The sequence below is a fragment of the Misgurnus anguillicaudatus genome, chromosome 7, assembly GCF_027580225.2.
Source record: "Misgurnus anguillicaudatus chromosome 7, ASM2758022v2, whole genome shotgun sequence".
Lineage (NCBI taxonomy): Eukaryota > Metazoa > Chordata > Actinopteri > Cypriniformes > Cobitidae > Misgurnus > Misgurnus anguillicaudatus.
Window position 1 is genome coordinate 35450836 of NC_073343.2, and position 24660 is coordinate 35475495.

Genomic DNA, 24660 nt, shown 5'->3' on the forward strand with positions numbered 1-24660 from the left:
ACTGTCTTGTAGCATAATGTAAACATTATTGAGTGAATGTTTAAATTATTATTATTATTAAAGTGCAAAATAACATACTGTAGTAGAAATATCAAACCACCGTAGTTACTAATGTTTAATATAAAATACGAGTAAAAAACGTCATGGCCAGGATGTGATCTTTTGCCCACAATCTGACATTTTTATTTAAAAAATATCAACATTAGTCTGATATATGTGTATAAAGCATAATCTCATTTTAAGAGCCAATCTCATTATTATATTTGTAAAAAAAGCCTAAAACCTCAAATAAAACTTAGTGTAAACCGTAAACACACACACACACGTTTTTACTTTAAAAACATGCATATTATAATCTAATATCTTTGGATGTAGTATGGTTAAATATGCTGGCAATAAACATACAGAAGATGACAGTTTGATGGTCATCTGTTTAAAAGAAAGAGAATAATGGAGAAAATCAGTAGTTTAAACACATCATCATGATTGTAATGTATGACTGTCTGTTCTTTAGGTTACACGACGTGAGATGTGTTTATGAAGAACAGTACTGCTGTACTATAGTAAAACACCATCAGAGAGATCACACCTACATGATGTTTGCTTAAAAACCCTTTAACTACAATACAGCCGTCGCATTAAAGCAGTTTACAGATCGAACCTGTGAAAAAAACACTGTAAACATGTCATTAATACTGATGCTGAAGATAAATATAGACAGACTTTAGTCAATTTCAGCTTCAACATTTAAAAATATGTTTTAATATTTAAAGATGAATAAATGAGCTGTTGACAGGGACATTCTGATCAATCCTGCAGAAGATTTATGATCTGTTATGACACTTTGACCTCATTTATGCTGGAGATTTTCATATTAAATCTGTATTTATTTACTGATGTCTCCAACGCTCATCTCAGCCGACGTCCTGTACATCTCAACAGACTGAGCTTAAACGTGCTGTACATCATGATAATACGACACTAAAGGATACCAGCAACACTTTGGCTTAACGTTAGCAGCATGAAACTTAACAGTCTTTGGTTGATATTAAAAGGCACAGAGTGATTTTGGCGACGGACACGTCTTGTTTGGCTATAAGAGTTTCTCTCACTGGATTCAGAGATCTACTGCTGATCATACAAACATATACACTGAATTCTGATCTGCTTTTCTGTATTTCTGTAACGCCATTCTGTGTGACTACAGAGAGCTGAAGATATCGTTGATCTTTTACTCTTCTTCATGTCCACAATGATTGTGATTGATGTTCTCCTGATGTTCAGCAGAAGCTCGGAGGTTCTGGATGGCTTTCCAAAGTCTCTCGTTCTCTTTCAGCTGATCGGTGTACTGCAGCCACAAAGACAAAAATACTTCATCACAAATTATAACATTTCATCAAAGCACATCACTTCTGTATGATGTTTATACTCAGGATGCGATTTGTGAATAATGAATAATTAACCACCCCACATCCCACCTTGTTTATACTGGTTATTATAAATAATACCACTAAACTGATTGATATTGACAATGTGCGGCTGTGATAATTAGTTTTAGGTAAAGGACACAAACTGTATCTGTTCTTACCAAACATATCAAAAGAGCCCAAATCATTATGATATTCTGGTCTGTCCTATAAATCTGTGGGATTTTTTTAATTGACTCTAAAGTCTAAAGCTTCATTAAGATTTAAAGCTCCTGCTAGTTTCAACTCACCTGCTTCTGTAAAAGCTGAATCTGTGCATCTTGACGGTTTACGGTTTCTCTGAGCTGTAAAAAACAAACAGAACTTTGTAACGAGCAATATTACAGGAAAATGACGACATGATGATGATGATTTGAAGCGTACTTGTGCCAGCTCTACACTCGCCCCACAGCAACTCTGCCCCGAGTGTCCCGACTCCACCCCGTTCACCCGATCATCATCCGCACACGCTGTCGACTGCAACACAAACACACCACCATTCAAAATTAAAGCTGAGGATAAAAAAAAACAATACTGAACGTATTTATTTATCACATCAGAATATTGTGCATGCGTATATTTATAGTTTTATAAAGGCAGTCAATATAAAAGTACCAGAAGATTCTTCCCTCCGGCGGCCGCAGCCGCTGCTTTCAGTTGGTCGAGTTCCTCGTAGGGAAGCGTTGCGCTCTCTGTGTACGAGGACGTCAGCGGATTGATGGAGTCGCTGGAATCGACCGGCATCGGGATAAATTCAGCATCTTGCATCTCCTGAAGAAGTCACACAGAAGAAAGCTGGTAAAGAAAAATCTACATCTGGTTCCTGAGAAGATGATGGCAGATCTTAATGTTAGATTGACCTTTCGTAGCCATGAAGGGCAGGAGCTCTCGTTGGTCTTACTGTCCATGGAGAAGATGGGAGTCTGCAGACCTCTGTCGTCCATATCGGCCTCCACGGTTCCTCCCAGCATCCCTTCACGCAGCTCAGAGTCTGTCGCCGAGTCCGTCTCCAGACCTAAAGATGAGGTCGAGGACTGACCTGTAGATCAGACTCATGATGAGTTACAACAATATCTCATCTTCTGAAAATACAGTGTAAGTAGCTCTTAATAGCAGGTAGACATCATGTTGAGAAACATGAAAACTTTGTCAACAATGTGAAAAATATCTGTTCTCACCGCTTGCAATAGACAGTCCACTGCTGTTTGAACGAAACGTTTTAGAGTTTAGAACTTTTTCTGTAAAGAGACATTACAAGTTTATGTTTAAATGCAAACACTTGATGAATGTTAATATCAGCCAAGAACCATACAGACATTTATGCTACTAACCCATGATGATAATCGTGTGCCAGCCCCTGCACGAGAGATCAGGCACATGATGTAAAGACCCAAAGATTGGACGAGGAAGAGCTGGACAGACCTCCGAACCGAAACCTTTATCAGGAGGCATACCCAGACGACCGTTCCCTGCATTACCCCAGGCAAAAATCTGATTATCTGATGAAGAGAAACATCAGTTAGATCCACACACATCCAGCCTCACGACGAGCGTATGAAACATAAATAGCACAAGTTTCCCAAATGCTCCTCTCTTCTCACCCTCGGTGGCGGCGATAGTGAAACCGTCACCGCAAGAAACCTTTGTGACATTTTTTCCACCGAAGGCTCCTACGAGGAGCTGCACGCCCTTATGTTTCTTAAAGTCCTTCACGCCCAGCTGTCCGAATTTATTACAGCCAAAAGTCATCACACGACCTCGGTCTGCAGACACGCACACACATATCAACTGTTTACGAGAGCTGAAGTCCAATGACATGACAATGATGAGCAGAACTACTGAAATTCACCATCAATAGCGGCGGTGTGGGTCTTTCCAGCCGAGATGAACTGGATCTTAAAGCGAGAGAGCAGTTTGACCAGCGTGAGTGTTGTGGTGTATGGTACGCCCTGATAACCCTACAGGAGATACAAAACATTGTAAGGCATCATCCTGAACATGCTCTCCAGCGTAGACAGTACTGAACACAGCTCATCATGAATATAATTTTTCTTATTAATCTTATACTGTACGCACCTCCCCTGGATGGTTTTTGATTCCTGTGATGCCCTGATTGAGACCCAGTTTGTTCATTTCATTATTACCACATGCTAAAACTTTCCCCGCCTCTGTGATGAAGAACGTCCCATCTGCTCCACAGTAAACACAGTCAATGATGGCTCCTACAGGACCTGTCACCTGCAAACAAACACATAAATTCAACAGGAGAAATTTGAGCTTTTAAGCTTTTACTATGGCAGTACTCACTGTACTAAAAAATCATTTGGTCACTTAAAACTTTTAGCCCAGTTTAAAAAGAACATTTCAAGGGACTGTACTAAAGACGCACAAGATGTGAATATAAATGAAGAAGGAATCTCAGGAACTGTACCGTGAGTTTGAAAGCTGATTCGCCTACACATGACATCAACATTTACAACATTATTTATGCATTTGTCAGAAACTTTTATACAAAGTGACTTAGAGTACATCAAAGGTATTCATATTTATCCGTATGTGTGTTCAAACCCATGACATTTTGTGATGATGATGAAGTTTCACTCACTTGCATTGGAGAAGAGAAATCATCCTCACAGTCCAAACCGAGTCGACCTGCGGAGAGAAGCATCTTCACCAGGTGAGATTCAGTATGATTTCTCCATCATCACAGGAAATAAGAGCAGTCACGTGTGGCTTTGCTTACCGTGTTCTCCACAACCCCAAGAGTAAATGTCTCCGCTATGAGTCAAGACCACCACATGATTATCTCCACAGGAGACCTGCTTCACCGGCCGCTCCTCGAAGAACGTCAGAAGAACCGGCTCCAGAACCTCCATACCCAACTCGTTCTCCACACCGATGCAGCCGTAATAGTCTGATCCGAACATGTACATCTGATCCTCATCTGCCATCAGGATAAACCACATCAGGATGTTACTTACAAATGAACCACGTTACAGTGTGCATGGCGAACTCAACAGTCCATTATCTCTGATCATATTAATCATGGCCCATCACTCATCAGTGACACAGGCGGTGAAATCGGCCCCACAGGCCACCTGCCTGATGGCTTTACCCTGAAGACGCTCCACTTTCTTCGGCTGTCGGTACGAGGCCTGGTCCCCGTGACCCAACTGACCCACCATCTTTGCTCCTCCCTGAACGCTCTACACACAAACACATCACGTATTGTATGACATCATCATCAGACTAATGACAGAGCTTACATGTCATTCTTTTGTTTTCATATCTATTTTCATACGTTTGCATGTAAATGTTTATGTACATTAATTAGATGACCGTCTGGAATACTTGATTCCGGTTGGTCAATCTTTGCACGTATGTGATCTCTAAACTGTACCGACTCAACAAATTTCCTACTCTGTGCTAGTTTTATGTAACTTCTCATCATTTTTTCTTCTTCTGAAATAATAAAATGAAGTATTTTCTTTGGATATTGGATATTGCATGCTTACAGCCCACGTGTACAGCTCTTTCTCTACAGTAACAACAGCAAAATGTGTTTCTCCGGCACACACGTGCTGCGCGCTGTTGCCACCCTTAAACATGTCGAGCTTCTGCGGGGTAAACTTCCCTCCACCCCAAAAATACGCCTCCCTCGAACGAGTGGTCACCACTGCAACCGAAGTCTCTGTCACTGAGTTCAACCTGAAACGCACAGAAGAAGAAGAAAGATTCAAACCCAGAGCTGAGCTTCAGTTCAGAGAGATGCTGTGAACTGATGAAGATTCACTCACTTGGGTTTCTTGATGGCTGAATTCAGAGCTGCTACTCTCTCCTCCAGCTCTCTAAACACATCATCATCATCATCATCATCATCATCATCATCATCGCTTACTGTAACTGTACAACTCAAACATCACATGTGGTTCTCTTATGTCAGTGCTGTCTGTATGCACATTCATATTAGCCAAATATAGTGTTTGAGAAGCGTTTAAATTCACAGCCAGATAAAAATTTTCATGAAAAACAAAACACAATCTTTTCCTTTAAGAATTTGTTCTTCATGTGCAGTAAATACAGTATATTGACTTACGGTCTGACGGAGGAGATGATGGGCTGCTCTAATATCTGCTCCGCGGTCGGCCTCTTCTCAGGATCCTTTAATATCAACACACATGACATCATCATGACTGACAGCTACAGTAGCTTCATTTATAAGGCTCGTGTTCTGTACCTGATCTAAACACTCGTACACCAGCTTGATGAGATCAGACGAATAAACATCTGAATTGATCTCCATGGTCCAGTTGCCCTGGACGATCTTCACACACAGGTTAAGAGGATTCTGGGAGGAGATCAGACAGACATCTCAAACTAAACACACTTCAGCTTATCTGATGATTTGATCTGAATCAGACCTGTAGTTCTCGGTCTAAACCAGTGCTTCTCAAAGGTTTTACTCTTGTGTTGGGTTCATCTCTTTGTAGCCCCACAAAGAAAATGAATGAAACACGACAATCTCAAACTTAGAATTAAAAATAAGAGGAATATCAGTTCTGATGGTTTCCAGTCTTATTTCTCAGATGTTGATTACAAAAATGTAAGATCAATGTAAATATTTCAGCAAATGTTTGAGAAGCACTGGTCTGAACAGACTGATGATGTTGTGTAATGTTTGTGTAAAGAGATTTACTGTAGCATCAAAGGTCCTGGTGAGAGCCAGAACTTCAAATAAAACACATCCCATTGCCCAGATATCAGACTTGAAGTTATATTTCACTCCTTGACAAAGTTCAGGAGACATGTAGTACGGGGTACCGACACACTAGGACAAATAAAACATCACTGTCATAACCATTTTGAATAAAAAAATGTATTTTCATGACAAGTAAGCAGATTATTTTCGTAAAGTGAAGGAGAATAGGTGCATGACCAACTCTCTGATGTCATTTCAGACATACTAGCCAACCAGACAACATTTCTGATTATACCACAATTGATTTCTACTCTAGTGAATTTTATTTCCACAGAAATGCATCTCATTATAAGACAAATGTGATGTTTTTGTCATTGTGTGTGAAGAACTCACCGTTTCAGCCATTGAAAACTGAGAGTCCAGCTTCTTAGCCAGCCCATAATCTCCCAGCTTTATCAGATTGGTTTTGGTGAGGAAGATATTTAAGGTTTTAATGTCCCTTGAAGGAAAAGCAAACACTATTAACAGTTTGTCATAATAGGAGACTTTTTTTGGAATTTTGATGACTAGATTATAATGTTATCACCTGAGGTAACTTACCTGTGTAGGATCCCTGCCTTATGAATGTGAGCAACCGCAGCAGCGATCTGATATAAGTACCATACAACAACCTATGCAAAAACAACTAGTTATTATCTGGTAATCTCTGGAATACACACATCTGATTGTACAGTAGTTGTGTAATAACAATATTAATAATTCACTTTACCAGTAAACCTGATTTATTGATTATGTCTGATAGATTACTGTACCTTCTCTTCAAAGAGTTGTCCTTTCTGCTGGTTGATTTTGTCATACAGATTTCCACCTGTACACAAACAGTCCTGTCGGTCTTAACATTCATCCTTATATTAGTATTTAAATGTTAAACAGTTGTGTGATAGATTTCACGTGTGTACCGTTACAGTATTCCAGCTCAATCAACAGCGTGTTTTTGTCCATGAAATGGTTAAAGTAGGCGATGATGTTGTTATGATGAAGGATGGAGAGGATGCTGATCTCATTCATGACATCTTTACGCTTCTTGTCTGAGAGACAGTTCAAGTCGATCTCCTTCCACACCACCAGAGAATTATCCTGCACAGAAGATAATCATACAGATGCATGTCATTTTCTACATATGCAAGAGGTTCGGACAGCTAGAAAAATTATTTACTACCGGCGAGTATCCAAATTATTCAAGACAATGATGGATTTGACCAATTCTCTAACTGACACTTAAGGAACTTTAAACACTAAGGGGCCGTGCACACCAAAGTGTTTAAACACGGCTGAAAATGCCAGGCAGACGCCGACTGTAGGCGCTTGCCAGCTTTTATCAGCTGAGTGCTTTGGTTGCTATGATACTTTTGCTTTGTGGAAAGCTCAAAATGTCACTCTCTCAGCCGTCCAATCACAGTGGAGGAGGGGCTGGAAAAACAACAACCAACCGGCGCATCGTTCAACGACTGATAAACAAAGCAAAAGTATAATTTATCAGTTCTAAACATGATCAGTTCTTTATATATTGTGTAACAGCACACAGCCAAACAAATAGACTTTTGCTTTTGTGTTTTAATTCATGCATCAGTGACGAAAGTAAAGTGTGACGTCAATTTCCACCTATGAAGTTAGGGTGGACATATATGAGAGGCTCCTCCCCATTTTAAAATAACAAATCATGTTTAGCTTTCCTCACAGGGAGAAGCTGAAGTGATGTCACAAAAAGTTTGATCCGTATTGGTGGAGCAGAGACTGTACATTTTGAATGCTTATATCTTCTAAATATGAATGTTGTCAATGTTTAGAAACATTTGCATATGCGTAAGCCTGACATATTCATATTAAAAGCCAAAAAACTTCAACTCCCTCTTCATGAAACTCAACCGATCTAATAGCTCTGATTGACTGTCAGGCGCTTTAATCGATAGCCCCATTAGCGAATGGGCGTGGCTGACACACCCCAACCCACCAATCAGAGGGGCCAACAGACCTTTGAGATTTGTTGATGTATGAGTGCAGATGAAAACTGACCTCAGTGCGTCTGTAGAGAGTCGCTTCTCCAAAAGCTCCTTTCCCCAGCACGCGAATGGGAATGTAATGTAATCTCTCTTCTTCTCCAGTGAAAGTTGATGTTGACGATCTGCTGCTCACTGATTCACCTGCATCTGAGTTTAAAGAGGCGTAATGCCTCTCATACTCCTCCAGAGACATGATACTCCTGATACACAACACTTAATCAACTTTGGTTTTGCTGCTTGGCCTCCTTCAGTCCAGCGCTCGTTCACTTCATCAGACGGGACAGGAATTTGACGACCGTCCCTGGCTGTCACCTCAAATCGTAAGCATCTGCGATACGAAAGTGTCTATCTGTCCAAATAAACGACTTTTGGCCCTTTTAATGACATAACGCTGCTTTTGATGAGCTCTGTTTCTGTCCTGCAATTGAACTACAAGACGAACTTGGTGTTGTGGTTCATTTCCGACAGGGAATCGGTTCTCTCACTGTTTTGAACACTTGAATCTAAATGGGCTACACTTCAACGAGTGAATCAAATCTTTGAGAGTCGACTCGGTGTTGACTGCTGTATTCGGACGCAAACAAGAGCGACACAGGAACCGGAAGGACTCGTTTTAAGGAGCTATATTTCAAAATAAAGTTAAATAAATTATTTTAAACATATAATACTAATGTATAACAAAAAAAGTTATTAAAATCATTTGATTAGGACCGAATTGTTATTAATTGGTTCATAAAAAATAAAAAATGGTATACATTGTTTTATGGATAATATTTGGTGTTATGTGTAGCATAACTTTATTTAATTATTTATAAAATTATAAGTTTTACCCAATAACTTTACTACTTCTGTGTGTAGTACACGTATACCACCTAAACAAACCTACCTGTTATGCAAAATAAAGCAGGATTTGTATGAACTGTGAAAATTGGTAGGTGTACAAAATAATAATAATAATAATTGTAATAATTTATAATATTGTGACTACTTTTTTACCGCCATGTGACTGGTAAAAAAAACCTCAGAGTATTAGACACTGTACATTATACAAACCTGAACATTACACATGATATCAATACAGCAGTTATCTACAGTAGCCTACAGTCTGAATCCATCTGAAAAATCAGGCTAGAGAAGAGATCAATTTCTTTAGTTGGCCTGAAATTGATTTTGAATGACATGACAGTATTCATAAAGAAAGTGTTGATAGGAGTTACACACACACTGGAATATATTACAGATGCTCACTGTGCATTTCTTTGGTTGATTTATGAGTGTTTGAAGTGCTGGTGAAAGTGGAATAATGAATACAACAGACATAAGTTTAACTGAATGAGATGAACGTTATCAGATGGTCAAATAACAATACGAGAAACTTTATAACTTCAAACTACCTGAGACATCTCTTGCACAGATGTACCTCTAAAAACAGCAGCCTTTCAAACCGGATAAACCAGACTATTAAAGGTTAAATTCTCAAATCTGACCACTTCAAAGGTTTTCAAAAATCCAGATGATCATCAGGACTTAAATCGGCTAAATGCAGTCCGGTTACATTCATGACTTACAGCACATTTAATCTATAGATCTGATCAGTAACCTATTTTTTTAACCCATGACATTTGTGCTGCTAATGCACTGCTATACTGTCTATACAAGCACAGTCTGTACAAAAAAACTTGAAGAAGTCTATTTTTATAAAGGTCTATATTCATTTAAAACTGCTTATTGTTACTGTTTTCAGTATATTAAATAGGACATTTCACAAGACATCAAATAAATCTTTAGTGTCCCTAGAGTACATATGTGAAGTTTTAGCTTAAAATACCCCACAGATCATTTATTATAACATCTTAAAATTCCTTTGAAATGCAAATGAGCTGATCTCTGTACTAAATGGCAGTGCCGTGGTTGGATAGTGTAGATTAAGGGGTGGTATTATTATAATAAGATCCCCTTTTGACATCACAAGGGAAGCTAAATTTTTAAAGACCTATTTTTCACATGCTTGCAGAGGATGGTTTACCAAGTTACTGGGTTGATCTTTTTCACATTTTCTAGGTTGATAGAAGCACTGGGGACCCAATTATAGCACTTAAACATGGATAAAGTCCGATTTTCATGTTGTGTTAAGTGCATTCGCCAAAGTATACACTTGTACCTATTGCTTTCATCAAAAATCATATAAATATTATTACATTTGGCTGTGATGTCTACTCATGACACAACTGCTTATGTCTGTGGTGTTAACAGGAAAACCAGATAGACTATCTGCGGATCCACCCCGGAGTATATTACTATCTGAGAAGAAAGCACACATCCCAGGTAAGACAGAAACACCAGAATCCAGATTTTCTAGACTGGTTCAGGAATCATTTCAAGACAGCACGTACCACGGTAAAGAATGCATTATGTTTGTCCTGACTGCATGATTTCTGCAGAGCTCTCCTGATTTGTGACCACTATAGTATCAGCTGATGTCCACACACACACACCTGTGACTTTAGTTTAATTCATATTTGATCATGTTGTAGAGCACACCGAGAAAATCTCTTGAAGTTATGTTAACCACAAGACTTATTTTACTTTTATATTGAAAACTGCTGTGTCCATTATAAATGACCAAAGGGGACCTGTGGAGAAATGAGTGAACTGCTCTATTCATCATTCACTTTCAGCTCTTAAATACATAGCAGACCTTTTCATCTTTAAACCCTTTAAACATTTACAGTCATACTAAGACTTTTATTCTATTGCCATCAGTTAAAAGACATTTGTTAAGATGAGTTCATTAAGATCACATCAAATATCTGTTACTTCCCAAACCATACCTTAAAATATCATGATGTAGCTCAAATGTGTTCCTATACACACCTTACAAGTCTTCAATAATCCTCCGGATGGCGCTGTCGGTTTAATTTTCAATCATGTATTTTCTACACATTGTGTATTATAGCTGTAAGACATTGTGCTGGGATCAGTGAGTCTTCTTAAACATATAAACATTAATACTTCTATGTTCAAATCTTTTAAAGAAAATGAATTTGTTTTGTACATGATGGTGAAATGTGTGAGCGGGATAAAACATTAGTGATTATAAACCTGTGATGATTAATGACTGTTATTGGCTTTTCCTCATGATATTTGATGTTAGGCTCATTCTTTAAAGCTGACATCAGTTCATACAGGGTGGAAGGAAAAGCTGGAAACAAAACAGAAAATATTTACTTATTTATTTAGAAGATTTGATATTGTTCAAAAGACAGAATTTCTCATTTTGCTAATATAATCGCACATATGTACCCCTTTACTTTCATATATTTATTTTGTGTAAATATACAATTATATTTATTTTGGGAAGAATATTATTTTGTGTTACATATAGGCTATATATGTTAACATAAATAATAAATTAGAATGTCACATTTATGTTTAAAATGTAATACAACATTTTCCTTAAGGACAAAAGAAAACAGATTATGGACAATTTTCATTAAAATTTATGTCTGTGTGCTACCTTGATCGATTACAGATTTAATATTTCAAAATACAGAAATATTTCAAAGGAGAATGTGAGAAGGGATAGCTCACCCAAAAATGAAAATTCTGTCATAATCTTCTCATATTCGTGAGGTTTTTTTTATTTTATTTTGATGAACATGAAAGAAGATATTTTAATAAATGATGGTAAGCACACAGCTTATTGTAACTTGAATTCCATCATGTTTGCTTTTCCTACTATGGAAATCAATGGTTACCATCAGCTGTGTGTTTACAATCATAATACGTTTATACAAGTTTAGAACAACATGAGAATGAGAAAATAATAACAGAATTTTCATTTTTGGCATTATAGATGTGCAGTTCCTGATGGATCCTGTGGGTGTCGCTGTCTGACTGCGGTCCACATTCACATCAATACTAATGCAGCCCGAATGCAACAAACACACACACGTGCAGAAAGTCAAATCAATGTGGCTGCAGGCCACAGACTTTCACACCTCACATTACAATTACACAAAAACACACAACAGACGGACACACAGAGAGACGTTACAAGGTAAGTGGATTCCTTATTTCATCGTCCACGTTATCGAATTAATGAGTTTTTATTTTTCTGTGATACACAGTAAAGGTTCAGGTGTTAGCTGTACATGGAGACTCCAGTAGTTTTCTGTGTGTTTATTCACTGAATGTAACGTCACCGCGTCGCATTGTTTCATGATGAGGTTCCATTGTGCTCGTGCCCTTCTCCGTACCTGTCCGACGTGCCTGCCGGAGCAGGTGTATGCCGCGCGCTTTGTTTTCACGCCCGACGTGTCATTAATCATTTCTAAAGCCACACTTCAGCCAGTAATAATGCTCGGTGGCTGCCGCGCGGGGGCCGACGCACAATTGCCTTTCTTTGCGCGCCTGCCAAATTGGAGGTGAACGTCCGTAGCCAGACATCGCTCCCACATCCCCCGACTGTCTCATCATTTAGCTATTTATCCATCTCGGCCTCGTACGCGCCCGTCTCTGCGCTTTCCCAGGAGGCCGCGGATTGTGCGGTCTTTGGGGGGTCGGAGGATCAGATTTGTTGCTCGGGGTTTTCGGCTTTGATTGTGTGCCTATAAATTTGGGATTAAAGACAAATTTCCCACAGGGCAGCGCGGGATTTGCCACTGTTTAACTGGTTAACCTGGCTTACTCTTGTACGAGGGGGTGGGTCGGTCAACAGGCCCTCTGAGACCCGGGTGGGCTGAACCGGAGCCAGTCGGCGTCGATGAGATCGGGCCACGTGGGCTATCGGATCAACCCCGCCAAAATGTGGTGAGAGTTTGTGCACTGTAACAAAATGCAGCATTTTTGTCAACCACATTTTTGTTACTTCAACGTAAAAAATTAAGTTAAACCACTTCAAGTTATCAACTTATCACAGGTAAAAAAACTTAAAATAGTAGGTTGAATGTACAAAGTTGTTCTAAGTTCATGCTGCATTTTGATTTTACAGTGTGGGCGACATGAAAAACAGCACGCGTCCCTGGAGACAACCAGGTTTGATACGGTTGCATTTTTACGTCAAGTTGAGCTGGTTATTTTCCACAATTATATGATTAAAAAAAGTTTTCCAGTATCTACAGCATTACAGGACTCAAACTGACAGATTTCTTTAGTCTCTGGAGATGAAACTTAAACACATGACAGCAATATTAACATACTGAAACTTTACTGAAAACAATTAACAGACTTGATTAATCCTGGTGAGGTGATAAACCAAATGATGTGTCTCAGTTTGGAAAGCAGCTTCTCGCTTCGGGGAGGTGTGATGGGGTGGTGGCTTTCAGAAACAGCAGGTGTCTCTCTGTCCTGTTAGAGACTGTCCGAGCGCATTACACCGATCTGAGAGCAGTTTAACAGCCTGCAGTTGTGAGTTCTCTGGCTTCATAAACACAAGAGCCTCAGGTGTGTTACTGGAGAGCGGCCAGGGCTTTGATGGCAACCCTGCGCTCCTCCTCGTTCTCCTGAGACAGCTGCACTTTCGGCAGATGTGCCACATGATGTAAGGTGCTCCGTCCACACACAGTAAGCATGTTATTGCTAGTATGGAAATGCTTTGATATGATCAACAAAGGCGCAATGTGCTGAACATTAATTTAACTCTGTGATTCACATACACTCCTTTACTATGCCATTGATCAGGGGTGCTAAAAATGAAACCTGACTGAGGGCCGTGGGCTGAAAGTAAATGTTGCTATGTTATATTAAAATTAAACTTGCCCTGATTCTTCTAATTTACAATTTTCTAATATTTAAAAAATAAATAAGCAAACATTACTCCGTTTATTCTTAACTAATGCAGTTTTATTTTCAAAGGTAACTGTTGTAAAAAGAAATCATTTTGCCAATCATTTTTAAATGTCCTTTTGTTTCTGTGCCACTGCCTCCACCTCTCCATTATTAGCCTATAGTACCTAGAGTTTCATGACACATATTATACACCAAGTATGCATGTACAGTAAAAAAATTCACTTTAATTTTTTGCATTTAATTTCAATTTAAATTTTTGTAATGTACAAATAAAACAAAAAAATTACATTTTAGAAAATGTTTGATCCAGAAATATGAATATGAAACATCTGCCACAATGACATTTATCTTTTTTCCTTATCTCACGTGGCATGAAGGGCCAAATTAAAGGACATTGTGAGCGGTTTTGGCACCTCTGCCATAGAAGAACAATTTTTTGCTAAACGGTTCCATAAAGGACAAAGAAAGTCTTAAAGGTGCCGTAGAATGTAAAACTGTATTTATGTAGGCGTAGATGAATACTAAGAGTTGTGTTCATGGTAATGACATATCTTGAGCATCAAACATGATTGTTTCCTCCTACGTATATATAAACCTTGTGCACCAATCTAAACATAACACCAACTGTGACGTTACAGTCAAGATCTACCATCAACATTAAAATACACATTGAGTACTATGTTGTTACAATGATAAAAACAAAGTTCTGACTGATGAGTTTGTGCTATATGCTAGTTAACGCTGTATATGCTAGTTAACGCTGTATATGCTAGTTACCGCTATATGCTAGCGTTTAGGCTGAAGTACTACTTTTGACGTTACAGTTATGTTTTGCTGGTCCATATTAAAGAAAACACAAACTTTGCACTTAGAAACGTCCATTAACAATCTCCAAACAATTGATTATTCCTCAAAATCTGATACAGACTCAAACATAAGATCTGTTTACACACACACAGAGCTACTGAAGGAGAAACAGCCAATCAGAGCAGAGCTCAACATTATTATTCATGACCCTTTCAAATAAGGGAACAAACCATTTCAATCTAAAGGTAAATCCTAGGGTTGTAAATGGACATTTTTGTACTTAATAAAACTACAAACCTTCTGTGTAGATATCAGAGAATAATTTAACAGATTATTACAATGCATTCTTTGCTCTTTTAACTCAAAACAGCACTCACATATCTTAAAATATACCAATAGCACTGTTTTGCCTAAAGATGCACACTAGCAATGTGTAGTTTATGTAAGGTCTGCTTGTAAAAACTACTTAAATGTCCTAATAGAACTAAAGTCTAGTCCTGGATTAATCGAAACCCTATCTGGGAAACCACCCCAGTGTGTGTGTGTGTGTGTGTGTGTGTGTGTGTGTGTGTTTGTGTGTGTGTGTCAGTGACACTTGCTATTCTACAAAGTATCAGTAATGTTAGACCACCGCTCATCCAATCACATCAGAGGATGGTATGTAAGTGTTAGTATTTAATAGAAAAGATCTGCTGAACATTGAGAGACAGTGAATTTCTCCTGAGAGTCCTTCAGTCCTCACAGCAGCATCACTGAAGAGAGAGCAAAACAGTATTGATCTTTAATTAAATCCTCTCTTAACTTCAGCCGAGAAGATGAGAGTTAATTCATGAACTAGTAATAATATTTGTGCTCTGCATGAGGAGGTACATAAAAAGTTATCTATTGTATGAGCAGTTTATCAGCACAATGATGGCGCAGCGTTCCACGGCACGCTGGGGGCTTACGAGCTTCAGCCCATAACTCAATGTTATGGGTCAATTTAAAAGCAGCCCCACTGACTGTGGCTTTCAGATGGCCGCGGTCGGGTGAACGATACCGCAGGAATGCGGTGGCTGCGGTGAACGTGCCGCTCGTCGTGCAGGTGTATTCAGGATTCTGCGGCAGATTCCTCAGACCTAACAGAACAATGCAGAACAATACAGGAACATAAAGAGAGAGAGAGAGAGAGAGAAAGATTCCTCCAGGCGTCCAGATACTCTGATATCACCCTTTATAGTCGTATTGATTTCTTCACAGGATGCAGCTATTAACATTGAGTGTGTGTTTCAGAGTAGCTGGCGGCAGGTATTCAGACTCTGTGAGACGCGTGCTTTTATAATTAAGGTCAGCTGGGATGCATTAAAGCATTTGGAGGTGTTAAAATTGGCGCTCCTCAGAGAGCAAGTTGGCATCGCTCACGCTCATAAATTAGCCGTGCGCTTCGGTCTCGGAAAATGAGGGCGGTGTTACGGGCGTGGGGGGAGCTGAACGTCTGATGTCTTTTTTACATCGTCATACAGTAGGTTTGAACCATCAGACTACCACATAAAACACGAGACCTCGAACCTGATTATAACTACACTGTATCCACTAAAATAATGTTTAATGTGCAAACATACAGTCAGCTGGTGAATATTCACAAAATAAACTTGACATGATGATCAGGTGCCTGATGCCAATCTGAAGCTACTTACTGAATATAAATAAATGAAATATTGAGAGTTATTCAGGCAGTTTAGTGTCTCAGTTTGATTCATGTTGAAGTTCAGACAGATCAACCTAACAGTGTTTGTTTTATAAACACAATAGTTAACATTAGTAAGGAATAATTGACGACGGGCCATTGAATTATAAGAAAATAATGCACACCAAGGTGGTAATGCGGCACGACGCGAAGCGGTTACCACAAACATTGCTCTGGTGTCTATTTTTAAGACATTTGAAAAGATAGGTGTGCGGTTTACAGAAAAATAATCAACACCCATAGAACATTTCTCAGCCAATCAGAATGCAGCATTCAACAGACCCATGGTATAATGTACAATAAACAATTGTTTGCTTTTATGAATCTTAATTAATGTTAGCTTCTCTATATACTATTTACTGTAAAATATAAATCAAACCTGAGAGGATCAGTATCATAGATTCACAAAATAACACACAACATTGAAATATGTAATATTTAGTCTAGGGATGCATATCAATTAATCGCGATTAATCTATAGCAGAATAAAAGTTTTTGTTTACATCATATATGTGTGTGAACTGTGTATAATAATTATGTATATATAAATATGCACACATGCATGTATAATTTTAAGAAAAAAAATATTTATATATTAAGTATTTATATTTATATATAATATAAATAATACATAAATATACAAATGTATATACACATGTAAACATTGCTTAAATATATACATGCATGTGTGTGCATTTAACTATACAAAGTTATTATATACAGTACACACACATATATGATGTAAACAAAAACTTTTATTCTGCTATAGATTAATCGCGATTAATTGATATGCATCCCTAATTTAGTCAAATAGTCTATCATCTTTCAAGCAGATAAAGTTTAACTTGCATGGCTAGAAGCAGCTGACTGAGACGTTGGCTAAAATGGCCGCAGAGTGTAATGCTTCCAAAAATAAAAAATGATTGAGTTATATATGAAATATTTGAATCAGAATTGTATTTATCTAGCGCTGTGAAAGGCATTTCTTAGCAAAGTTCTCTGTGTTTTTCAGATCCCATGAACAGATGTTATAGTGTCACTCAGAAAATATCACAATAATAATATTTGTCAAACAGTATCTCACATCTACAGAGAAACCCTTAAAAGCGTCATCAACAAGTGTCAGATCCTGCTGGATAGAGTCCAGAGCTATAGGACATTATTTTCACATTTTTACTTATTTTTATGAAGTTCGCATATATCTTGTAGCTGTTATTAGCGAAGGATCTGAGTTTCTTTAAAACCTAAAACCTATGTGTGAATGTATTATCTGAGAAGCCATATATAGAAATCATAGGCCTGCTTTTCTATAAAGAAAGAATAAATGTGATAGGGCTGCCTGATATTAAATAACAGTGTGATAAGTTGCCAAACATTGTATGTGATATACATTATGATAATGCTTTAAGGTTAGTAAACATGTGAACTAACTAGGACATTCTCACTCCATCTGCACTGACCTAATCTTTGACTATATGTAGCTTGTTTAAGTATTTAAATCATTCAGTTATTGCAAATCATTGTGATGTTTTTTATCTGCCCATTTTAATAATTTCAGTATATTGTGCAGCGCTAAAATGTAACATCCATTAAAAAGAAAATGGATAAAGTGAAACTCTTGCCAATTATATACTGATTCACCCTGTTAGTATGGCTGAGATGAGTGGACTGCAACAGGGTGGACACATTAATTTGTCATTATATGCACTGTGAATGATTATTTTAATAGAATTAAAAACAGATTTTTCTTTATAATACCTTAACAGTGTGCTTGACTTAAATCATTAAACAAATAAAAACAGACCCAGCAGATCTTCACACTGACTGTCCTCTATGATGGCACATACTGTGAGGCGGTATAATGACATTACATAACTTAATAGACACAAAATAACGTCTCTTACTGTTATTCAAATTACAATATTACTAGAAAATATAGTTCTTAGGATAGTGTAATCATCGTCATTTAAATATGAGGAGTTTTTCCACTTGTGTGTGAAGATGAGTTTTATAATAAAGCCCTGGGGACATTAGGAAGCCCATTAAATAAAAACTCTTACAATTTATCAAATTTCACTTTTAAGTGGATAAAAAATAGCTAGCCTAATAAATAATAAATGATCCTTACTCATTTTAGATTTTAAATTGAAATTAAACATTTAATATTCGATTCTTAATATTGTAACTGGGGCCTTTAAACTTACAGGTTTGTTGTAATGATCGGTCATATGAGCTTGTATGCTTTTAGATATGTTCGTATATGTCTGTATTCGTGCAACCTCCGGTCTATTATTTTATTGATAATTAATTGTTATGATACTGTGTAAATCGATCATATACTGTATGTCAATTCAAACCTTTGAGAAGCTTGTGCACAAAATAAAACCGTGTGTTTGTAGTCATTAATAGAGAAATGGCTGAAATGCTGTAAAAACTTCAGTCAAAAATATGCTAATGGTCTAAATGTTGTGTTTTTAACAGCAGTATTTATTTGGCTATTATGTTAAATTGTTCTCATAAAGCTTCACGTGGCAGCAGCATGGTGCTGATGGTCTTCTGTGAAGCTCATAAGTGGACCGCAGGGACAGAGGTCCAATCTTACTGCTTTACTAAACTAATAATCATCACACAGAGACCACTCATAAACTTTAGATGAGCTGTGCTGTTTGTGCAACCCCTAACCCAACATTTAGGACAATTCTTAAATAAATGCACCTTGAACAAACACATACAACACAACACAACAACACACAATCAGTGTTACAAGCAAAATATCACATTCATTCATTAATTACTATTATACCAAACATTAAAGACTACAATTTAAATGTTTTTTGATGTCTAATGAAGAATTAAACTTACTAAATTTCAACTCAAGATGTCCTTAAATGTATTTTGATTTGTATCTCAGTTAAGCAATTGGTAAGAATAACATTATTTGATTATTGTATCGTAGTTTTACTGTCTTTTACTTTTTGTTTGATGGACACGTCATTGACTTAAAACATCAAATGTTTTCAATTCTTTCTTATTGTAAGCTTCTTGTTAAAATAGTTTTTAGAAATAGGAAACTTCATTTGGATATAATATAATGTTAAATCCAATGTATGAAGAAATGCAGGTGCTATGACTTAAAGTGTATTAGTAAAGTGACAGGCTTATATACAGAAGTGTTAAGACACACATGTGAGTCAGTCCCCACAAACTAAATAAATCCAGTAATGCTCAGGCCGATCTGTTAAGACCACCGTTATTCAACGGCTTGAACTAAATGACAGCCGGAAAATCACAACAGCAGGATTGTGTATGGTGTATTACAGCTCCTCCACAGCGCCGCTACTGTAAAGACCCAACAAACTGAAGAACGCTGTTATAAAGAGAGGATTCACGTCACCACAACACAAACAAAACTCCCAATCTGTTCTTATACAAGCTCTTTTGATATTTTACACACATTTCAGTCAGAAATATGATTTCATTCTTTTGTTTCTACTGCAAAATGAGATCAAATCATTTAGATGTGTCTCACAATAAAATTTTGTTATTGTAAAGTGGGCAATACTGTAAATATTGTTAAAAATGTAGACATTATGTGACAACATTATAGTCACCACAGGTTAAAAGTGCAGTTGTGTAGTATAGTTCTGGTCTTCATTGTGTAACATTGAATAAAGTTTTATCAATACTAACCCCATAACTAAAACATACAAACGGTTTAACATATTTCTGCATAATCACACATTACTGATCGAACTTGTATGACATAAACTACAATGATCGCTTCACAAATATAATCATATAGCACAACTTTATGAAATGATCTCAATATGTTTCATCTTCCATATTTAAGCTCTCACACAAAGAGCCCTTCAGGAAAGCACACAATTTCTGTAGACTTAAGCGTCTTCATAAAGAGAGAAAGAGAGAGCGAGCATTTCTAACAGTAATTTACACCTATACAATTACAGTGCTCCAGAGAAGATGTGTCGCTCCTTCCTATTTAACAGAGCGACCCTCTGCCCTCTGAAACTCAAGCACTATTTCTCTGATTAATGCTGATCGAGAGACAGAGAGAGAGAGAGAGAGAGAGAGAGAGAGGTGGGCTGCTCTCAGCCTCTTTATGGAAATTAACCACAAAACACAGCCAATTAGAAGTGTGTTATTTAGAACGACTTTCCCCCCTCTTCATTTGGCTGAATAATGACACGGTGTGATATCCAAATCCTCTGTGACAAATTAATGTGATGTTCGGTCTTTGCCAAAGGAAAGTTCCTCGCATACCGCAGTCTCTGACGGAGAACCGACTCGGATCGGACGAGATTCACACAAGGTGCTAATGAAGGCAAAGTAATGAAATCGAGAGCTCTTCTGTTCATCACTAAATAAGGAATAACTACTGATAATAGTGTACGCATGTTCCCTCATGAGAAAAATAAACTAGAGATTACATGAACACTATCATAGATAAACTCTAAATGGCATTCACAACTATTATTATCATTAGAGTTTTTCACAAGATACGCAAATGAAATTTTCTTTTTAGTGGATTTTAATGATATGCTCACGTGAAAAAATGCGATTCATCATTTGGTGGCATCTCGTGGAACTTGCAGTGAAGGACCGTGAATGTGGAAGTTTCAAAGGGCAGCGTGAGTCTCTAGGAAATCTACTTTATCTTTGGAAAAATGTCACAGGAGAGATGCGAGATTGGCACCACAAAGGGCCCAAAATAGCGCGGCTGCTACGCATTGTCAGACGAGATTTAAACTGAGGGACTGACTTTTGTTCTGTGAAGTCCTGGGCCCTGAAAAGGAGATTGGAGGTGTAGAAATTGCAAATGATCTTTTCCTCCTCTGTTTGGTCTTGCTCACGGTCAGAAAGCAGCACCAAATGCAATCGGAGTCCCAATATTCGAAGGTCGGTGCGAGACGCGAGGGTCCGGTCGTGAGATCAGAGCTCATAATTCCCAGAGAGCCCTTCTGCTATCAGTGCCACCCAGCATCACAGAAACCCTGTATACTTAATGCAAGTTCTCCCGTGGGCCACATAATAGGATTAGACGTCTTTTATTTTTTACAAATTTACAAAAACAAATCACATGGCAGGGCTTAGAAACCGCTAATAATTTTTCCGTAGTTGATAGATCAAAGGCGGGAGGGGGAGTGACCCCGATCGGGTGTTTTTAATGGAAGGGTTAATCTTCTCAAAGGTGAGCATTCAGGAGCGGGACTGTGACCAAATGAAGAATTCGGCTCGGAGATAATCGACGGCGTAACGCTCCGAGGAGCCTCTGGGACGCTGTTTCGCCGCTGTTTGAGTTACTCTTTCGATCGCACCTGCACAACAAGACCTCAGGAAATGAACGATGACCGAGCCGCTTCAGATAACGATGCTGAGTTTAAACTTTCTCCCGTGTAAATGTAAGCACCCGTGCTGCGTTTGAGTAATGTCGGCTGAACACCTTCCAGAAGTGCGAGTGTGAGGAAACGGCATATGAGCCCTGACCGGATCGGCGGGTTTGGCCGTATAATCGTGCCAAGCAGAAAAGCGGCCTCCCTGTAATTAAGAATAAATGAAATCGCTTATCAATTAGTAAGCGACTGCATACACCATTTGGCTGCGCTCTCAAGGATTAATCAGGGAACCATTGACTTTACATTGTTCCATAATTATCATTCATACGTTTTATGGTAATTGGTGAATTTTTCATGGAGGAATTACAATGTCTCGGAAACACCAGACAATATTAAATGCTCTCAAATATAAACATTAATTAATTTCAGAGCAAAAGAGCAAGTGATTGATTGTTGGCATGGAAATGGAAACGTGTTGATTCTCAAACATTGACTGTAAACAATATTAATGAACTGAAGCCATGATGAGAGAATATTCATCACGCTGATAACTGATAATAAACAGACACGCATGCAGAGAAACACTGAAGCTAACGTCAGATGAGAAGATCAGAATAATAAAACCATATTAATGCGTGATTCAACCTGGTAGACACAACTAAAGTGTTTCAGTCCAAAAATAGTCTACATGATATGGAAGGTTTTCCATGTATGATCATCTTTATTTTGCAAACAAACGTGTCAGTTATACACAAAGATTGAAATGCTTAAGTTTGGTAAATCCCTAAAATTAAAAGTGCGCGGAGCTAATCCTCAGAGCCTTTAAAGTCTACGGTCAGTGGATGTGAGGGTCAACAGATCTGAGTCACAGCACTCCAGTGAGGATGGACATGAGGTTTAATGAGGTAATTAGTCAAAGGCCACATTGACCGGAGAGGCTAATACCTGTGAACTTTTACCTCGGCTCCTAACACACACACACACGGACGCACAGCCCCGGGGAGATTCTGTACCACACATTACAAAGATCACCACAGACACCTGAGGGCTGAGCTGTCGCATTTCATCAGGGTTAGAAACACGGCTGACATCCTGACCATCATAATTAACTCTTTAACTACAAGTGACGTCAGAGATTTTCTGTTTTTAATCTAAACATGTTTTTTATTCTGGATGTGACTCGGTGAAGCTGCCCAGAGACGATAGAGATTGTAAAGAGTCAGTGTCATCAAATAGAGAAGGACAGAATTAACCCTCGCAGCTTCCTTACATTGATCCGAAGCTTCTCTCTCTCTCTCGTCCCCGGAGCGCTGCAGACAATTACACATATTATTACATCTACATTGATTTCTTTAACAGGGGCCTGCGTCTCAAAGCAATTTAAAAAAAATTACAGTTCGGAAGTGAGCCAATTAAAATGCCCTTGAGCCCAGTGAGGACGAGGAGGAGGAGGAGAGGGGGTCTCAATGCCCCTCACCACTGTCAGAATATTCTCACCTGAAGCATAAACACACAATTATGTTTTCTGTTCTTAAAAACAGCAGGCTGCTTACAGACACAACGCTTGTAAGCTCTTCACGCTCCATACACACATAATACATATTAAAGCTTTAATGTCTGCTCACTTTAAACTGTCCTGAGCTCTAATATTACTTTAAAATTACTATGCAGACTTCATATTAAAATACAACATTTTCACATTTTTTAATATCTTACTATATATAGTTATGTTTCAAAGTCCCAACAGAATAACTTTTCTCTCAGATTATCACACACAGTACAGCACTTTACAGAATAAATTGAGATAAAGTTTCATCAAAATAACTTGAAGTGGCATTTTTAAAAACATTCTTTGTCTTCGGGCATCTCATCCGGAGCTGAGTTTCCTCCCTTTGGTTTCTTTGTGAATTTCACAGGAAGAAAATGCTAATTGCTGGCATGAAACCTTCAGGAATGAGAACAGATAAGAGTTCAGACGAAACGCTCGTATCAGTCACAGACAGAACATCAACACTGTGACTTCATTGTAAAGAACCACACAAACATCATGACGTATCAACTTCCTGCATTTATACTGTATGCGTCAATACAGTAAACGGATCGCTATTGAATAGAGACGTCCATATCGTGACTGAAATGTATGCAAAATATGCATTATCACACCTCATGTGTATTTGTTTATGAGAAACGTTTCATTAATCCTTTAAGCCTGTAAATAAGTTTACTTTTCCTGGATTAAATATCCACATAACAAATACAAACCTAAACAACCCAACAAAAGATGAAGGTTTAAGCTGCTTACAATGCGTTTGTTCAGAGTTTATATTTCTCTGTTTTTGTGCTGATAAATAGACAAAATATTTCTTCATCCTGGATTTCAGCGTTCCAGTGGCAGCTTTGTAATGTGTCACTTTTGAGCAGGATGAGTTTTCAACACAGGAACACAATCCAAAGTCTGATTAAAGAGAAGAAAAACTGTCAGAAAAATGGATGGAAAAGTTGGATTTGCATTAAACATTCAGCCGAGGTTTATCAGCTGCTTTCATCACCGTTCACAATATAACACAATACATAAACTCACTTGAATTTATTTAAGGAAAAAAATAAAACTTCTGTCATTATTTACACACATAAAACACATTTACAGTCAGAATTCAGAGACATTAATCTGCTATGATGATGCATTTGTTCAATTCAGATCACTGATGTATTATAAGATGGGAAGATTATATGAATGAATAATAAGACTGATGTTATT

The 24660-nt window shown here is 38.0% G+C and overlaps 1 protein-coding gene and 1 long non-coding RNA gene across 2 annotated transcripts; one reads left to right on the top strand and one right to left on the bottom strand.

The window, feature by feature from the left end:
* Positions 1–153: 153 nt before the first annotated feature.
* Positions 154–8753, bottom strand: nek9 (NIMA related kinase 9). The gene is made up of 23 exons (XM_073869812.1): positions 8239–8753; positions 7125–7302; positions 6978–7033; positions 6766–6836; positions 6559–6664; positions 6163–6294; positions 5704–5814; positions 5563–5627; positions 5264–5314; positions 4982–5174; positions 4523–4672; positions 4210–4405; positions 4072–4118; positions 3543–3704; positions 3316–3424; positions 3068–3229; positions 2798–2965; positions 2645–2704; positions 2327–2505; positions 2082–2237; positions 1851–1943; positions 1718–1771; positions 154–1348 (listed from the first exon to the last, which is right to left on the bottom strand). Exons 1-23 carry the CDS (start codon positions 8416–8418, stop codon positions 1232–1234), a joined length of 2796 nt encoding a protein of 931 aa, XP_073725913.1. The 5' UTR covers positions 8419–8753; the 3' UTR covers positions 154–1231.
* Positions 8754–12085: 3332 nt separating this feature from the next.
* On the top strand, positions 12086–15112 carry LOC129418340 (uncharacterized). Its single transcript, XR_008636113.2, has 3 exons — positions 12086–12285; positions 12871–13037; positions 13219–15112. It is a non-coding gene; the product is annotated as an uncharacterized lncRNA (long non-coding RNA).
* Positions 15113–24660: the final 9548 nt, after the last annotated feature.